Source organism: Rhinoderma darwinii, chromosome 2, assembly GCF_050947455.1.
Source record: "Rhinoderma darwinii isolate aRhiDar2 chromosome 2, aRhiDar2.hap1, whole genome shotgun sequence".
Lineage (NCBI taxonomy): Eukaryota > Metazoa > Chordata > Amphibia > Anura > Rhinodermatidae > Rhinoderma > Rhinoderma darwinii.
The window spans coordinates 130,146,245-130,162,871 of record NC_134688.1 but is presented as its reverse complement, the minus strand read 5'-3'; the positions used below and the strand labels follow the sequence as shown (position 1 = coordinate 130,162,871).

General features: G+C 46.9%; 3 protein-coding genes across 3 annotated transcripts; all 3 read left to right on the top strand.

Annotated features, from left to right (window-relative positions):
- Positions 1 to 96: 96 nt before the first annotated feature.
- LOC142741747 (histone H2A-IV-like) lies at positions 97 to 486 on the top strand. Its single transcript, XM_075851085.1, has one exon. It carries the CDS (start codon positions 97 to 99, stop codon positions 484 to 486), a length of 390 nt encoding a protein of 129 aa, XP_075707200.1.
- Positions 487 to 2,207: 1,721 nt separating this feature from the next.
- LOC142741746 (histone H2A-like) lies at positions 2,208 to 2,597 on the top strand. The gene has a single exon (XM_075851084.1). It carries the CDS (start codon positions 2,208 to 2,210, stop codon positions 2,595 to 2,597), a length of 390 nt encoding a protein of 129 aa, XP_075707199.1.
- Positions 2,598 to 4,317: 1,720 nt separating this feature from the next.
- On the top strand, positions 4,318 to 4,707 carry LOC142741744 (histone H2A-like). The gene has a single exon (XM_075851083.1). It carries the CDS (start codon positions 4,318 to 4,320, stop codon positions 4,705 to 4,707), a length of 390 nt encoding a protein of 129 aa, XP_075707198.1.
- The last annotated feature ends 11,920 nt before the right edge of the window (positions 4,708 to 16,627 follow it).

Here is a 16,627-nt window from a genome sequence, read left to right as displayed (position 1 = left end):
GAATTTCACCAGTCAGAGGGTACAAATAGCAGCAGCCGCCTGCTCTGCTCATTCTGGATTATTGTTTATGCAGTAGTCCTTTTGTTCCTTGTGAACATGTCAGAGAGAGAAAGTCACAGAGGAAAGAGCAGAGCCACAGCCAGGAGCAGAACATCCAGAGCTGGCCTGAAGTTTCCAGTCGGATGTATACACCGCTTTCTGAGGAAACTGAGATATGACAGGCGCTTTAGTGCTGATGCTCCAGTGTTCCTGGCTGCTGTGATGGAGTATATGACCGCGGAGATCCTGTTTGGCGCTGGGTTTGCAGCACGGCATCGTAACAGCCACCGCATTATACCTCGTCACCTACAGCTGGCAATGCATAGAGATGTGGAGCTGGACCAGCTGCTTAAAAATGTCATCGTAGCGCAGGGGGGCATCGTGCCTCAGATCCAGGTCGAGCCCCGCTGGTACGTCCAGATTCAACAGCGTGCTCCAGGCCTCTAAAAGCCTTTCTTATTGACCCAAAGGCCCTTTTAAGGGCCACCCACATGTACCAAAGAGCAGATACCTGTGTTATTGTGTGTGTGTGTGTGTGTGTGTGTGTGTGTGTGTGTGTGTGTGTGTGTGTGTGTGTGTGTGTGTGTGTGTGTGTGTTATGTGTGTTATTATGTGTGTTATTATGTCTACAGAGCTCTGTACCATCAAAACAGAGCTCTGACTGCTATAAACATATAGTAAAAAAATAAATCCGCACAGAATTTTAGACCTAAACATGTGTTTTAGTAAATACTGGCATAAAATAACAATTCTGGAGCATCTTTCCTTAGAATTCTGTACTGTGCCGTTCGTCCTAAATTCTTCCTGGAAATGTATGAATAAATTGAAAACCGGGTATTTTGATTCCCAAAAACAGACGTGTCAGAAGAGTTTATAAATCCATTTAACCCCCTTCCTGCACTTGGACCCATTATTAATACATATTGCAGTGTGTGGGCTGTAAAATAGAGAGAGTTTTGATTCCTGCCATTTTCAATATTGACTGGAGCTCCCTCTGTCACTCCCTTGGTTCCATGCGGGAGCAGATTGGTTGCCATGGTAGCCGGGGCTCTAACAATGGTCCCCGGGCCTGCAATGGCTATATGCCTATTAGGTATGCCAAAGAATTATAGAAACGATCGATTGTTTACATTGTGAAGTCCCCTATCGTGTAAAAGTATTAAAAAACTACAAAATCGTAACGACCTGCATACTGAAGTTGTTACTCATGCTGCAAGGTAAAAGACCAAACGGCAGAATTGTTTTTTTTCTGAACTGCTCTTTTTCCCATTCCCCCATCAAAAATTTGCACCGTTTGTTTTTCACCATGGGTATGAATAACATGTTAACATTATTATACGGGTGGTTACAATTGTGTGTTTTTATACATTTGCACAATAGGTGGTGTAACCACAGGTGTAAAGTTGCACCACAATTTGCATACATTTCTGGCATAAATTATGCTAAACATGTCGGTCTACTGAGGCCTCATCGCGCCCGTAAAACCATGATAGTAACGGACATGGAGGAAAAGAGATAAATGTCTCCATTTTTAGAAATCAAGAAGACTGCAGGACAATGTGATGTATATTTTCTTAGTTAACTCCTTTGCTGTCTATGTATTATTTATTCTGAATGTGTCTAAACCCCATGAGGTAAAACACTTTGTATTTACTGGTTCGGATTTGAATAGAGATCCATATCCGATTGATTGTACAGGCCGCTCTGATTTGACTTATATGATTTGAGTGAATTCTGGTGTCCAGTCATAGCTTTTGTTTTACTAATAAAAGTTAAAGTTAAGGAGCAGGATCATGGATAATATACAGGACTGAAGGTTCAGGACGTAAAAAACAACATTTCCTGCTGTTTGTGATGTAATGAAGCTGAATTGAATTTCTACCAATCAGAGGGCAGCACTACTGGACATTTAAATTAAGCAAATTGAACATCCCCTGCAGCACTGCTCTTTCTAACTGTAATATTATAATGCTGACTTGGAATTCCACCAATCAGAAAGCAGTACCACCCAGAAGAACCAATTAGAACCACCCATGAGGTAATAGTCAGGCTGACTGTGAGGTCATGGCTTGGAATTTCACCAGTCAGAGGGTACAAATAGCAGCAGCCGCCTGCTCTGCTCATTCTGGATTATTGTTTATGCAGTAGTCCTTTTGTTCCTTGTGAACATGTCAGAGAGAGAAAGTCACAGAGGAAAGAGCAGAGCCACAGCCAGGAGCAGAACATCCAGAGCTGGCCTGAAGTTTCCAGTCGGACGTATACACCGCTTTCTGAGGAAACTGAGCTATGGCAGGCGCTTTAGTGCTGATGCTCCAGTGTTCCTGGCTGCTGTGATGGAGTATATGACCGCGGAGATCCTGTTTGGCGCTGGGTTTGCAGCACAGCATCGTAACAGCCACCGCATTATACCTCGTCACCTACAGCTGGCAATGCATAGAGATGTGGAGCTGGACCAGCTGCTTAAAAATGTAATCGTAGCGCAGGGGGGCATCGTGCCTCAGATCCAGGTCGAGCCCCGCTGGTACGTCCAGATTCAACAGCGTGCTCCAGGCCTCTAAAAGCCTTTCTTATTGACCCAAAGGCCCTTTTAAGGGCCACCCACATGTACCAAAGAGCAGATACCTGTGTTATTGTGTGTGTGTGTGTGTGTGTGTGTGTGTGTGTGTGTGTGTGTGTGTGTGTGTGTGTGTGTGTTATGTGTGTTATTATGTGTGTTATTATGTGTGTTATTATGTCTACAGAGCTCTGTACCATCAAAACAGAGCTCTGACTGCTATAAACATATAGTAAAAAAATAAATCCGCACAGAATTTTAGACCTAAACATGTGTTTTAGTAAATACTGGCAGAAAATAACAATTCTGGAGCATCTTTCCTTAGAATTCTGTACTGTGCCGTTCGTCCTAAATTCTTCCTGGAAATGTATGAATAAATTGAAAACCGGGTATTTTGATTCCCAAAAACAGACGTGTCAGAAGAGTTTATAAATCCATTTAACCCCCTTCCTGCAATTGGACCCATTATTAATACATATTGCAGTGTGTGGGCTGTAAAATAGAGAGAGTTTTGATTCCTGCCATTTTCAATATTGACTGGAGCTCCCTCTGTCACTCCCTTAGTTCCATGCGGGAGCAGATTGGTTGCCATGGTAGCCGAGGCTCTAACAATGGCCCCCGGGCCTGCAATGGCTATATGCCTATTAGGTATGCCAAAGAATTATAGAAACGATCGATTGTTTACATTGTGAAGTCCCCTATCGAGTAAAAGTATTAAAAAACTACAAAATCGTAACGACCTGCATACTGAAGTTGTTACTCATGCTGCAAGGTAAAAGACCAAACGGCAGAATTGGTTTTTTTCTGAACTGCTCTTTTTCCCATTCCCCCATCAAAAATTTGCACCGTTTGTTTTTCACCATGGGTATGAATAACATGTTAACATTATTATACGGGTGGTTACAATTGTGTGTTTTTATACATTTGCACAATAGGTGGTGTAACCACAGGTGTAAAGTTGCACCACAATTTGCATACATTTCTGGCATAAATTATGCTAAACATGTCGGTCTACTGAGGCCTCATCGCGCCCGTAAAACCATGATAGTAACGGACATGGAGGAAAAGAGATAAATGTCTCCATTTTTAGAAATCAAGAAGACTGCAGGACAATGTGATGTATATTTTCTTAGTTAACTCCTTTCCTGTCTATGTATTATTTATTCTGAATGTGTCTAAACCCCATGAGGTAAAACACTTTGTATTTACTGGTTCGGATTTGAATAGAGATCCATATCCGATTGATTGTACAGGCCGGCTCTGATTTGACTTATATGATTTGTGTGAATTCTGGTGTCCAGTCATAGCTTTTGTTTTACTAATAAAAGTTAAAGTTAAGGAGCAGGATCATGGATAATATACAGGACTGAAGGTTCAGGACGTAAAAAACAACATTTCTTGCTGTTTGTGATGTAATGAAGCTGAATTGAATTTCTACCAATCAGAGGGCAGCACTACTGGACATTTAAATTAAGCAAATTGAACATCCCCTGCAACACTGCTCTTTCTAACTGTAATATTATAATGCTGACTTGGAATTCCACCAATCAGAAAGCAGTACCACCCAGAAGAACCAATTAGAACCACCCATGAGGTAATAGTCAGGCTGACTGTGAGGTCATGGCTTGGAATTTCACCAGTCAGAGGGTACAAATAGCAGCAGCCGCCTGCTCTGCTCATTCTGGATTATTGTTTATGCAGTAGTCCTTTTGTTCCTTGTGAACATGTCAGAGAGAGAAAGTCACAGAGGAAAGAGCAGAGCCACAGCCAGGAGCAGAACATCCAGAGCTGGCCTGAAGTTTCCAGTCGGACGTATACACCGCTTTCTGAGGAAACTGAGATATGGCAGGCGCTTTAGTGCTGATGCTCCAGTGTTCCTGGCTGCTGTGATGGAGTATATGACCGCGGAGATCCTGTTTGGCGCTGGGTTTGCAGCACAGCATCGTAACAGCCACCGCATTATACCTCGTCACCTACAGCTGGCAATGCATAGAGATGTGGAGCTGGACCAGCTGCTTAAAAATGTCATCGTAGCGCAGGGGGGCATCGTGCCTCAGATCCAGGTCGAGCCCCGCTGGTACGTCCAGATTCAACAGCGTGCTCCAGGCCTCTAAAAGCCTTTCTTATTGACCCAAAGGCCCTTTTAAGGGCCACCCACATGTACCAAAGAGCAGATACCTGTGTTATTGTGTGTGTGTGTGTGTGCGTGCGTGCGTGCGTGCGTGCGTGCATGCGTGCATGCGTGTGTGCGCGTGTGTTATTATGTGTGTTATGTGTGTTATTATGTGTGTTATTATGTGTGTTGTTATGTGTGTTATTATGTGTCTTATTAGGTGTGTGTGTTTTAGGTGTGTGTGTTTTAGGTGTGTGTGTTTTAAGTGTGTGTGTGTGTTTTTAGGTGTGTGTGTGTGTGTGTGTTTTAGGTGTGTGTGTTTATAGGTGTGTGTATTTTAGGTGTGTGTGTTTTAGGTGTGTGTGTGTTTTTAGGTGTGTGAGTTTTTATGTGTGTATTTTTATGTGTGTGTGTATGTTCGTGTGTGTGCATGTGTGTGCGTGTGTGTGCGTGTGTGTGCGTGTGCATTCTGACATGAAGGCTGCAGATCTATTGGAAACTTATATTCTCCATTGCTGATCTGTACAATTGGACAAGCAGAATGCCGTCTGCTGTTTATGGTATCCTGTATTTTGTCGGTAAAGCAGCAGACCTCAACTGTCATATAACACCCTCTACTGACAGCATGACTGGGAAGCCACAAGAAAATAAAAATTCCATGTGGCTTTCCTGCACTATTATCAAAATGCTCCCTTTTGTATAAGCAGAATTCCATATTTAGGCTATGTTCACACAGGGTGGATACGCTGCATAAAAGCACACATCGTATCCACCCTGTGAGCCGCAGGGAATTCCAGCCGAAATTGTGGTGCAGTTTTCGGTCCGGAGTGTCCGCTGCGGAAAACTGCACAGAAAAAAAAAATGGATACTTATCATGGCGACGCGTCCCTCCGACGTCCTGACGTTCTGCAACCCTGGGATGACGTTTCATCCCATGTGACCGCTGCAGCCAGTGACTGGCTGCAGCAGTCACATGCCATGAAACGTCATCCCAGGAGGCCGGCATGGACGAAGAAACACAGAATTTTGGAAAATACAATTGACATGCTGCGGATTAGAAAAGCTGATAAAAACAAGGGGACATATACAAAAACACCGAAAAAGGCCATACTTACAAATGGACACAGCCAGGTCAGAAACGCTGATGAAGGAGAGTGAGCAGGTGCTTTAAATAATAATAGCCACTCCCACTAGTCTTGAGGGGAGTGGCGTGTGGTGCATGGGATGTGTAGTAAGAAATAATAAATGAATAGTGTGTGTGCAAGTGTAATACTATAAGTGAAGTATAGGGGGCAGTAATGAGAAGTGCCTCAATAGAAATAAATGGATAATGGGGTGTAAGTGTGTGAAACATGGAGGGATAGTGTGTATTTCAGCGTTTCTGACCTGGCTGTGTCCATTTGTAAGTATGGCCTTTTTCGGATTAAAAAAGCTGTATCGCATGCCAATTTCTGATAGTTTTTTTCAGCTCAGCATTTAGGCAACATGTGGATGAAATTTGTTCAATTCTCATCCACTTTGCCGCAGTAAATCCGCAGTATTTACCCTACGTGTGAACTGACTGACCCTTATCGAGTGGAATTACTGTTGATGCAGTACTCAATTTGCATTAAAATTCTAGTAGGGGGACAAAAGATGAGAAAAGTATAATAATAATTGTTGAACCTTCATATATTTAAATATTATGGAACTGCAAATACCACAATTTCCATAAATACTTACATTTGAATCCCTTTTATGGCTATTTCATAGGAAAAGAATATGGCCGCCCTTAGGGGTTCTTTGGTTAGGAAACCTCGTATTCAGATACCCTATTCGGGTATTCTGAGTTAATAGAGTCCCTCATTCATAATCTTCATCAATTCGACCAAAAAGAGAGCAGTTACAAAGACGTCCATACATTACATGGACAGCCATTGATTTAATTGGGCACTGTGTAATGTCTTACTTCCCCTGCAGCACCCTCGCAGGTTCACCTACATACAGCTGATCTTGAAGGGGTTTTCCAATACCTTTTTTATTTTATTTATTTTTTTATCTCTGCACCACTTCTTATTTTCTATATTAAAGCCCCCTAAATATCGTTCATTTAATTTTTTAATGTTCTTTTAGCATTACGCCGTTTTGTTTACATAGAGAGGTTTGTTTACCTCTGTGTGTTTCCTCCAACGCTCTTCCGGTCATTCTGCTCCCAGCATGCACCGCATGCTTTTACTGCGCAAACGTGATTCAAGTAAATTAGTTAAAACGCGCATGCGCTAGTTTAGCAAGTCGTCGTTTGGGACAGCCCACTACAGAAACGTCACAGATGACACTCCGTTCGTGGAGGTGACGGGAAGAGGAGCTCTTCTGGAAGTAAAGAATCAAGAAGACCTGTCGGCACGTCAGCGGATGAGAAAAGTTCAGATGGTGGCGGAGTTACATGACACTACTTGATATTAGAAGACATCTACAGCTTTGCATCTGTATATTACAAATATAGTTCAATACGTAATTATAATATTTAGCAAAATAGTTTTACAAAAGTGGAAAACCCCTTTAAGGGTTCCCAGAAAGTGACGGCCTGTGATCAGTTTATTTTTAGCTTTTAACAAAGAGGGGTTGTCCCATCAGTAGTACACAATTTAACTTGCGCATTCGGTGCTCTATATTACAGGCTCATAGAGGCCCCATGTAATGCTGTAGCTGCCTCATTGAAGCATAGACTTTTAACAGTTAATTTCTTCTTGAAACGACGTGTAAAATCAGCCATATGAAAAAATGGATCCATATAACACAGCTCTGTAATACAGCCATTTAATACAGCCCCATGCAGACTAAATGGTTCAAATCTGATAGCAATTTATTGGGGAATTTCTTGACTTGGATAAGTAGAGTCGAGTGATCCATAATTATTCCTTACCCTTTTAGAATAATAATACACGACACCAGGTTGGATTTTAATGGCCACAGCAGCCGTTTATAAAAATTTTATAAAATTAGAAAATTTTATAACCCAAACTTTAAATAACTTAGAATTCCCAAACATTGGAAATTCTACCAGAATACACATACCAAACCCTTAACAGGGTCAATATAAATAACACCTTATAATTGACCAGGGGAAGCCCTTGAGGTTACCACGACTTATAAAAAACGTAGCCATCTGCCACCACCACTTGTTTTACCTCCAGCCGTAAACCGGCTCGAAGGCACCTTCTTGCAGATGGCTTTTCCATAAAGCACTTCAAAGGGGTAACACCCTAAGAAGCCTTCCACCTATTTTTGGGGGACGCATACCCCTGATGCGACCCCCCCACCAGTTTTACTGACCAACCTCAAGGACTCCCCCCGCCAGCCACCGTGACAATGCAAACACCACCAATTACACCAGGCAATAACCACCATTCAATACCCACACTTCTCCTTCCAAAATCTGTAAAATAAAAAAGGGCGGGTGGGCGGGACTCCTGTGATGTCTCACTTCTCACTGTCTTCCTCGCACTGAGGAAAACAGCGGGAAGCCCGAGACCTACTCCCCCTCCCTCCTCCCTTCCAATCCCCTCCCCTTCATTCCCTGCACGTAACCTTAACCCTTTCCTCACCTGTTCCCTCCTATCCTGTCATGTCGGCCTCCCCTCACTCCTTGCAGTCGGCAGTACGGCCGCTTCTGTATATGCTTTATCAAAGGTGTTCCTACACTATCATTTATATAGTATATATTTAAACTGATCTGTATTTCATATGTACAGTACCCTGGAAGTTAAAGGGAACCTGTCACCAGCATTTCACCTATTGAACTTCACATATCCCCCACTGGACGCTGCGATCAAAAGTTAATTGCCTTTATCCCCTCTCCTAAACTCCTCCCCCAACTGTAAATAACGGTCTGCGAACATTTTGCGCCTTTTATCGTAATAATCCGGTGTCCCTTTGTGCGCACACACTAGAAGAGGACATCAATGCACTAGCGCAGTATTTTGTGTGCTGGGGAAGGCGAGGAGCTGTCAATCAAAAGTAAGGAGGCGGGGTAAACTCGGAAAGACTTGAGGAATGAAGATTTGACTCTTTTCAAATGAAGATCTGACTCTTTTCTGCTCATTAGCATACGTTGTGGGAACACAAAAAAACTGAATACTAAAGCTACAGAGCCGACTAAGAAGATAATTATAGGTTATATAGAAATGATTTTTCACCCACTACCACCAGGTATTGCTGGTTTTATAGGTGAAATGCTGGTGACAGGTTCCCTTTAATGGCGCTCTAAAAAATAATAATAATATTTATAATTAGAGATGAGCGAACCGGGACAACCGAACCCGGTTTCGGTCCGAACTTCCGGAAAAGTTCGGTTCGCAGCGAATCCGAACTTCACCAGGTTCGGCCGAACCCGTTTTGACCGAACCCGGTCAAAAACATTATACAAATCGGCAGCCACTTATCTCTATCAATCACTGATAGAGAAAAGAGGTGTTAGGGATCTGCCAGGTACTACGTCTAGGTATACTCCTGGGATTAATCAATCCACACCTGAGGCCAGACCTGTTCGACTGACACCATCTCCCACCAACCAGGGTGGCAGGCTTAGGAGTGGGAGAGCCTATCGCGGCCTGGTCAGTCGGAGTTAGCTCCGCCCCCTGTCCTTTATTACCTGCCTTGTTCTCCTCCTCAGTGCTTGTAATTCTTCTGGATTCCTGGCCCCACTGCTGCTTGCTCCAGCCTGCTTCTGCCGTGCTTCTGCCTTGCTGCAGTTCCGCTTAACCTGCTTTGCTTTGCCTCTGGCTTGCTTCCTCCTCCGTGCTCACTTGGGTATACTCCACTTCATCCTGGTCCGGACTACTCATTCACCGCTCCGTTTCCTCGCGGCGTTCCGTGGGCTACTGCCCCTTCCCTTGCGTGTTCCCTGTTTGTTCTCCCGTGCACTTTGACAGCGTAGGGACCGCCGCCCAGTTGTACCCCGTCGCCTAGGGCGGGTCGTTGCAAGTAGGCAGGGACAGGGCGGTGGGTAGATTAGAGCTCACTTTCCCTTCACCTCCTTCCTGCCACTACATAATTACAAGCCCATACCTAGTCTACCATTTCTCCTACGCTGACGCTATCATGGACCCCCTTGAGACCCTGACCCAGCAGATGCAGGGCCTCTCCCTACAGGTCCAGGCCCTGGCCCAGAGGGTCAACCAGGGTGACGCTGCCTTAGTAGTTCCCCTCACCTCACCTCTAGAACCCGACCTCAAGTTACCTGACCGGTTCTCAGGGGACCGTAAGACGTTTCTCTCCTTCCGGGAGAGTTGCAGACTGTATTTCCGCCTAAAACCCCACTCCTCAGGTTCCGAGAACCAGCGGGTGGGTATCATCATATCCCGACTCCAGGAAGGGCCCCAAGAGTGGGCCTTCTCCTTGGCTCCTGACGCCCCTGAACTTTCCTCTGTTGATCGTTTTTTCTCTGCCCTCGGACTCATTTACGACGAGACTGACAGGACTGCTTTAGCCGAGAGTCAGCTGGTGACCTTACGTCAGGGTAGGAGACCGGTGGAGGAATACTGTTCTGATTTTAGAAAGTGGTGCGTAGCTTCTCGGTGGAACGATCCGGCCCTAAGGTGCCAGTTTAGGTTAGGATTATCTGACGCCCTGAAGGATCTGCTGGTTAGCTACCCCTCTTCTGACTCCCTTGACCAGGTTATGGCCCTAGCAGTACGACTTGACCGACGTCTCAGGGAACGTCAGCTGGAACGCTTCAATGTGCTCCCCTCTGACTTTTCTGCGATCCCCCCCGAGGTTCCGTCTCCTCGCCCCTCCACGGAGAACTCGGAGGTACCTATGCAACTCGGGGCCTCCATGTCCCCTCGACAACGTATGGGTTTCGCAGAATGAATGGTCTCTGCTTCTACTGTGGGGACGACAAGCATCTTCTGAAAACCTGTCCCAGGTGCAAGAATAAAAAGCCGGAAAACTTCTACGCCTAAGTGATCATCGGGGAGGTCACTTGGGCGCACAGGTATTTCCCGTTAATGTGAAACGCAATAAAATTTTGCTTCCCTTTCAGGTCTCGTTTGCTGGCCTGTCTGCCACGGGCAGTGCTTTCGTGGATTCTGGCTCATCTGCTAATATCATGTCTGTGGAATTTGCTATGTCTCTAAAGATGCCATTTATTGATTTACCTTATCCTATCCCTGTAGTAGGTATCGACTCAACTCCCCTTGCTAATGGTTATTTTACTCAGCATACTCCTGTTTTTGAACTCTTGGTTGGCTCCATGCATTTGGAGCAGTGCTCTGTACTGGTGATGCAGGGATTATCGTCTGATCAGGTATTAGGTCTTCCCTGGTTGCAGTTGCATAATCCCACGTTTGATTGGAATACTGGGGATCTCACCAAATGGGGTAGTGAATGTCTTATGTCATGTCTTTCTGTTAACTCTATTTCTCCCCGGGAGGAGGTAAACACGCTTCCTGAGTTTGTTCAGGACTTCGCCGATGTGTTTTCTAAGGAGGCCTCCGAGGTGTTGCCCCCCCATAGAGATTACGATTGCGCCATCGATTTGGTGCCTGGTGCCAAGCTTCCTAAGGGTAGGATATTTAATCTTTCATGTCCTGAACGTGAAGCTATGAGGGTGTATATCCAAGAATGCTTGGCCAAGGGTTTCATTCGCCCCTCGACTTCTCCTGTAGGTGCTGGCTTCTTCTTCGTGGGGAAGAAGGATGGTGGTCTTAGGCCGTGCATTGATTATCGTAACCTGAATAAGGTCACCGTAAGGAACCAGTACCCACTTCCTTTGATTCCGGATCTTTTTAATCAGGTTCAGGGAGCCCAATGGTTTTCTAAGTTCGATCTACAGGGGGCATATAACCTTATCCGCATCAAAGAGGGGGATGAGTGGAAAACTGCGTTCAACACACCCGAAGGTCATTTCGAATACCTGGTCATGCCCTTTGGGTTGTGTAATGCTCCTGCTGTCTTCCAGAATTTTATTAATGAAATCCTGAGAGATTACCTGGGTAATTTTCTTGTTGTGTACCTTGATGACATACTGGTGTTTTCCAAGGACTGGTCCTCCCACGTGGAGCATGTCAGGAAGGTGCTCCAGGTCCTTCGGGAGAATAATCTGTTTGCTAAGACTGAAAAATGTGTCTTTGGGGTACAGGAGATACCATTTTTAGGGCAAATCCTCACTCCTCATGAATTCCGCATGGACCCTGCCAAGGTTCAAGCTGTGGCGGAATGGGTCCAACCTGCCTCCCTTAAGGCGTTACAGTGTTTTTTAGGGTTCGCCAACTATTACAGGAGATTTATTGCCAACTTCTCGGTCGTCGCTAAGCCCCTTACGGACCTTACTCGCAAGGGTGCTGATGTCCTCCATTGGCCCCCTGAGGCCGTCCAGGCCTTTGAGACCCTCAAGAAGTGCTTTATCTCGGCCCCCGTGCTGATTCAGCCCAACCAAGAGGAGCCATTTATTGTGGAGGTTGACGCATCCGAGGTGGGAGTGGGGGCCGTCTTGTCCCAGGGTACCAGCTCCCTCACCCATCTCCGTCCCTGTGCTTACTTCTCTAGGAAGTTTTCGCCCACGGAGAGTAACTATGATATTGGCAACCGCGAACTTCTAGCCATTAAATGGGCTTTTGAAGAGTGGCGGCACTTCCTGGAGGGGGCCAGACACCAGGTAACGGTCCTTACGGATCACAAGAATCTGGTTTTCCTAGAATCGGCCCGGAGGCTTAATCCTAGACAAGCTCGGTGGGCACTATTCTTTACCAGATTTAATTTCTTGGTTACCTATAGGGCTGGGTCCAAGAATATTAAGGCTGATGCCCTGACACGTAGTTTCATGGCCAATCCTCCTTCCGGGAAGGATCCTGCTTGTATTTTACCCCCTCGTATAATCGTTTCTGCCACGGATTCTGATTTAGCTTCTGATATCGCGGCTGATCAGGGTGCAGCTCCCGGGAACGTTCCTGGGGACAAACTGTTTGTTCCCCTGCAATACCGGCTAAGGGTACTCAGGGAAAACCATGACTCCGCTCTATCTGGTCATCCTTGCATCTTGGGCACCAAACACCTCATCACCAGAAACTATTGGTGGCCTGGGTTGCCTAAAGACGTTAGGGCTTACGTCGCCGCTTGTGAGGTTTGCGCTAGGTCTAAAACCCCTAGGTCCCGACCTGCGTGTCTACTACGTTCCTTGCCCATTACCCAGAGACCTTGGACCCATATCTCCATGGATTTTATCACCGATTTGCCTCCATCTCAGGGCAAGTCGGTGGTGTGGGTGGTAGTAGACCGCTTCAGCAAGATGTGCCACTTTGTGCCCCTTAAGAAGCTACCTAACGCCAAGACATTAGCTTCTTTGTTTGTGAAATACATCCTGCGTCTCCATGGGGCCCCAGTCAATATCGTTTCTGACAGGGGGGTACAATTTGTTTCCTTATTTTGGAGAGCTTTTTGTAAAAAGTTGGAGATTGATCTGTCCTTCTCCTCCGCCTTCCATCCCGAAACTAATGGCCAAACGGAAAGGACTAACCAATCCCTGGAACAATATTTAAGGTGTTTCATCTCTGACTGTCAATTCGATTGGGTCTCATTCCTTCCCCTTGCTGAATTTTCCCTGAATAACCGGGTCAGTAACTCGTCAGGGGTCTCCCCGTTTTTCTGTAATTTCGGGTTTAACCCAAGGTTCTCCTCCGTTTCCCCTGGTTGTTCCAATAATCCTGAGGTAGAGGATTTTCATCGGGAACTGTGCACTGTCTGGGCCCAGGTTCAGAAGAACCTAGAGGCGTCCCAGAGCGCAAAAAAGATTCAGGCGGATAGTAGACGTTCTGCTAACCCCCGGTTTGTCGTCGGGGATTTGGTGTGGTTGTCATCCAGGAACTTGCGCCTTAAGGTCCCGTCCAGGAAGTTTGCTCCCCGATTTATTGGACCTTATAAGATCATTGAAGTCCTCAACCCTGTATCCTTCCGTCTGGAGCTGCCCCCATCCTTTCGCATACATGACGTCTTCCATGCCTCCCTCCTTAAACGCTGCTCCCCGTCCTGGTCCCCCTCGAGGAAACCTCCTGTTCCCGTTCTCACCCCTGAGGGGGTGGAATTCGAGGTGGCCAAGATTATGGACAGTAGGATGGTCCAGGGCTCCCTCCAGTACCTGGTCCATTGGAGAGGATACGGGCCGGAGGAGAGGACTTGGGTACCTGCCCGTGATGTTCACGCGGGGGTATTGATCAGGAGGTTCCACCTTCTCTTCCCTACTAAACCGGGTCCTCTTAGTAAGGGTCCGGTGGCCCCTCATAAAAGGGGGAGTACTGTTAGGGATCTGCAGGGTACTACGTCTAGGTATACTCCTGGGATTAATCAATCCACACCTGAGGCCAGACCTGTTCGACTGACACCATCTCCCACCAACCAGGGTGGCAGGCTTAGGAGTGGGAGAGCCTATCGCGGCCTGGTCAGTCGGAGTTAGCTCCGCCCCCTGTCCTTTATTACCTGCCTTGTTCTCCTCCTCAGTGCTTGTAATTCTTCTGGATTCCTGGCCCCACTGCTGCTTGCTCCAGCCTGCTTCTGCCGTGCTTCTGCCTTGCTGCAGTTCCGCTTAACCTGCTTTGCTTTGCCTCTGGCTTGCTTCCTCCTCCGTGCTCACTTGGGTATACTCCACTTCATCCTGGTCCGGACTACTCATTCACCACTCCGTTTCCTCGCGGCGTTCCGTGGGCTACTGCCCCTTCCCTTGCGTGTTCCCTGTTTGTTCTCCCGTGCACTTAGACAGCGTAGGGACCGCCGCCCAGTTGTACCCCGTCGCCTAGGGCGGGTCGTTGCAAGTAGGCAGGGACAGGGCGGTGGGTAGATTAGGGCTCACTTTCCCTTCACCTCCTTCCTGCCATTACAAGAGGCTGCTGATTAAAAATAAAATAAAAAGCATTTCATACGTACCCGGTCGTTGTCTTGGTGACGAGTCCCTCTTCTTCCTCCAGTCCGACCTTTTCTGACGCGGCAGCCTGTGATTGGCTGCAGAGGCCTCTGCAGCCTGTGATTGGCTGCAGAGGCCGCGGCAGCCTGTGATTGGCTGCAGCGCTCACATGGGCTGCATCGTCATCAAGGAATGTCGGGCCGGATGTCGAGAGGGACGCGTCACCAAGGCAACGGCCAGGAGACCGGACTGGAGGAAGCAGGGAGTTCCCGGTAAGTATGAACGTCTTTTTTTTTACAGGTACTGTGATCAGTAGTCACTGTCCAGGGTACTGAAACAGTTACTGCCGATCAGTTAACTCTTTCAGCACCCTGGACAGTGACTATTTAGGGTATGTGCACACACACTAATTACGTCCGTAATTGACGGACGTATTTCGGCCGCAAGTACCGGACCGAACACAGTGCAGGGAGCCGGGCTCCTAGCATCATAGTTATGTACGATGCTAGGAGTCCCTGCCTCTCTGCAGGACAACTGTCCCGTACTGTAATCATGTTTTCAGTACGGGACAGTAGTTCCACGGAGAGGCAGGGACTCCTAGCGTCGTACATAAGTATGATGCTAGGAGCCCGGCTCCCTGCACTGTGTTCGGTCCGGTACTTGCGGCCGAAATACGTCCGTCAATTACAGACGTAATTAGTGTGTGTGCACATACCCTTACTGACGTCGCCTAGCAACGCTGCCGTAATGACGGGTGCACACATGTAGCCACCCGTCATTACGGGGCCTCATGCACACGACCATAAAAACACCCGTTATCACGGGTCGTAATTACGACCCGAAATAGCGGGCCCATAGACTTCTGTTAGCCACGGGTACCTTCCCGTTTTCTCACGGGAAGGTGCCCGTGCCGTTAAAAAGATAGAACATGTTCTATTTTTTTATTTTACGCGCCGTGCTCGTAATTACGAGCACGGCCGGCCGGCCACGGGCAGCCGGCCGCTTTTGCGAACCGTGCTGTCATTATAATTATAGCAGCACGGCCCGTAAAATAGAAAAATAGAACATGTTCTATTTTTTTAACGGCACGGGCACCTTCCCGTGAGAAAACGGAAAGGTACCCGTGGGTAACAGAAGTCTATGAGCCCGTTATTGCGGGTCGTAATTACGACCCGCAATAACGGGTGTTTTTACGGTCGTGTGCATAATGGGAGCACGGCTCGGAAAAACGAACGGCTGCCCGTGCTCATCTCCTGAAATACTCTGTGCTGCCTTAAACTCTGTGGACAGGTCAGGATCCTGTTTCTTTTAAATGCTGCTAGGGAACCCGCTCGATCCACTATATAAGGCTACGCTACAGTGCAGCATTTAAAAGAAACAGGATCCTGACCTGTCCACAGAGTTTAAGGCAGCACAGAGTATTTCAGGAGATGAGCGTGCAGATTCAGTGCTGCTGTGAACTCTGCTCTTACCATTACGTAGCTCTCAGTGTGTTACCTCTCCTCCACTCCTGTCCTCAAGAACACCTTCACATGATTGGCAAGTCACCACGTAATGGTAAGAGCAGAGTTCACAGCAGCACAGAGTATTTCAGGAGATGAGCGTGCGGATCTTGTGCGTGGTGGTGACTTGCCAATCATGTGAACGTGTTATAGAGGACAGGAGTGGAGGAGATGTAACAGACTGAGCTACGTAATGGTAAGAACAGAGTTCACAGCAGCACAGAGTATTTCAGGAGAGGAGCGTGCAGATTCAGTGCTGCTGTGAACTCTGCTCTTACCATTACGTAGCTCAGTCTGTTACCTCTCCTCCACTCCTGTCCTCAATAACACCTTCACATGATTGGCAAGTCACCACCCCGCACAAGATCCGCACGCTCATCTCCTGAAATACTCTGTGCTGCTGTGAACTCTGCTCTTACCATTACGTGGTGACTTGCCAATCATGTGAAGGTGTTCTGGAGGACAGGAGTGGAGGAGAGGTAACAGACTGAGAGCTATGTAATGGTAAGAGCAGAGTTCACAGCAGCACTGAATCTGCACGCTCATCT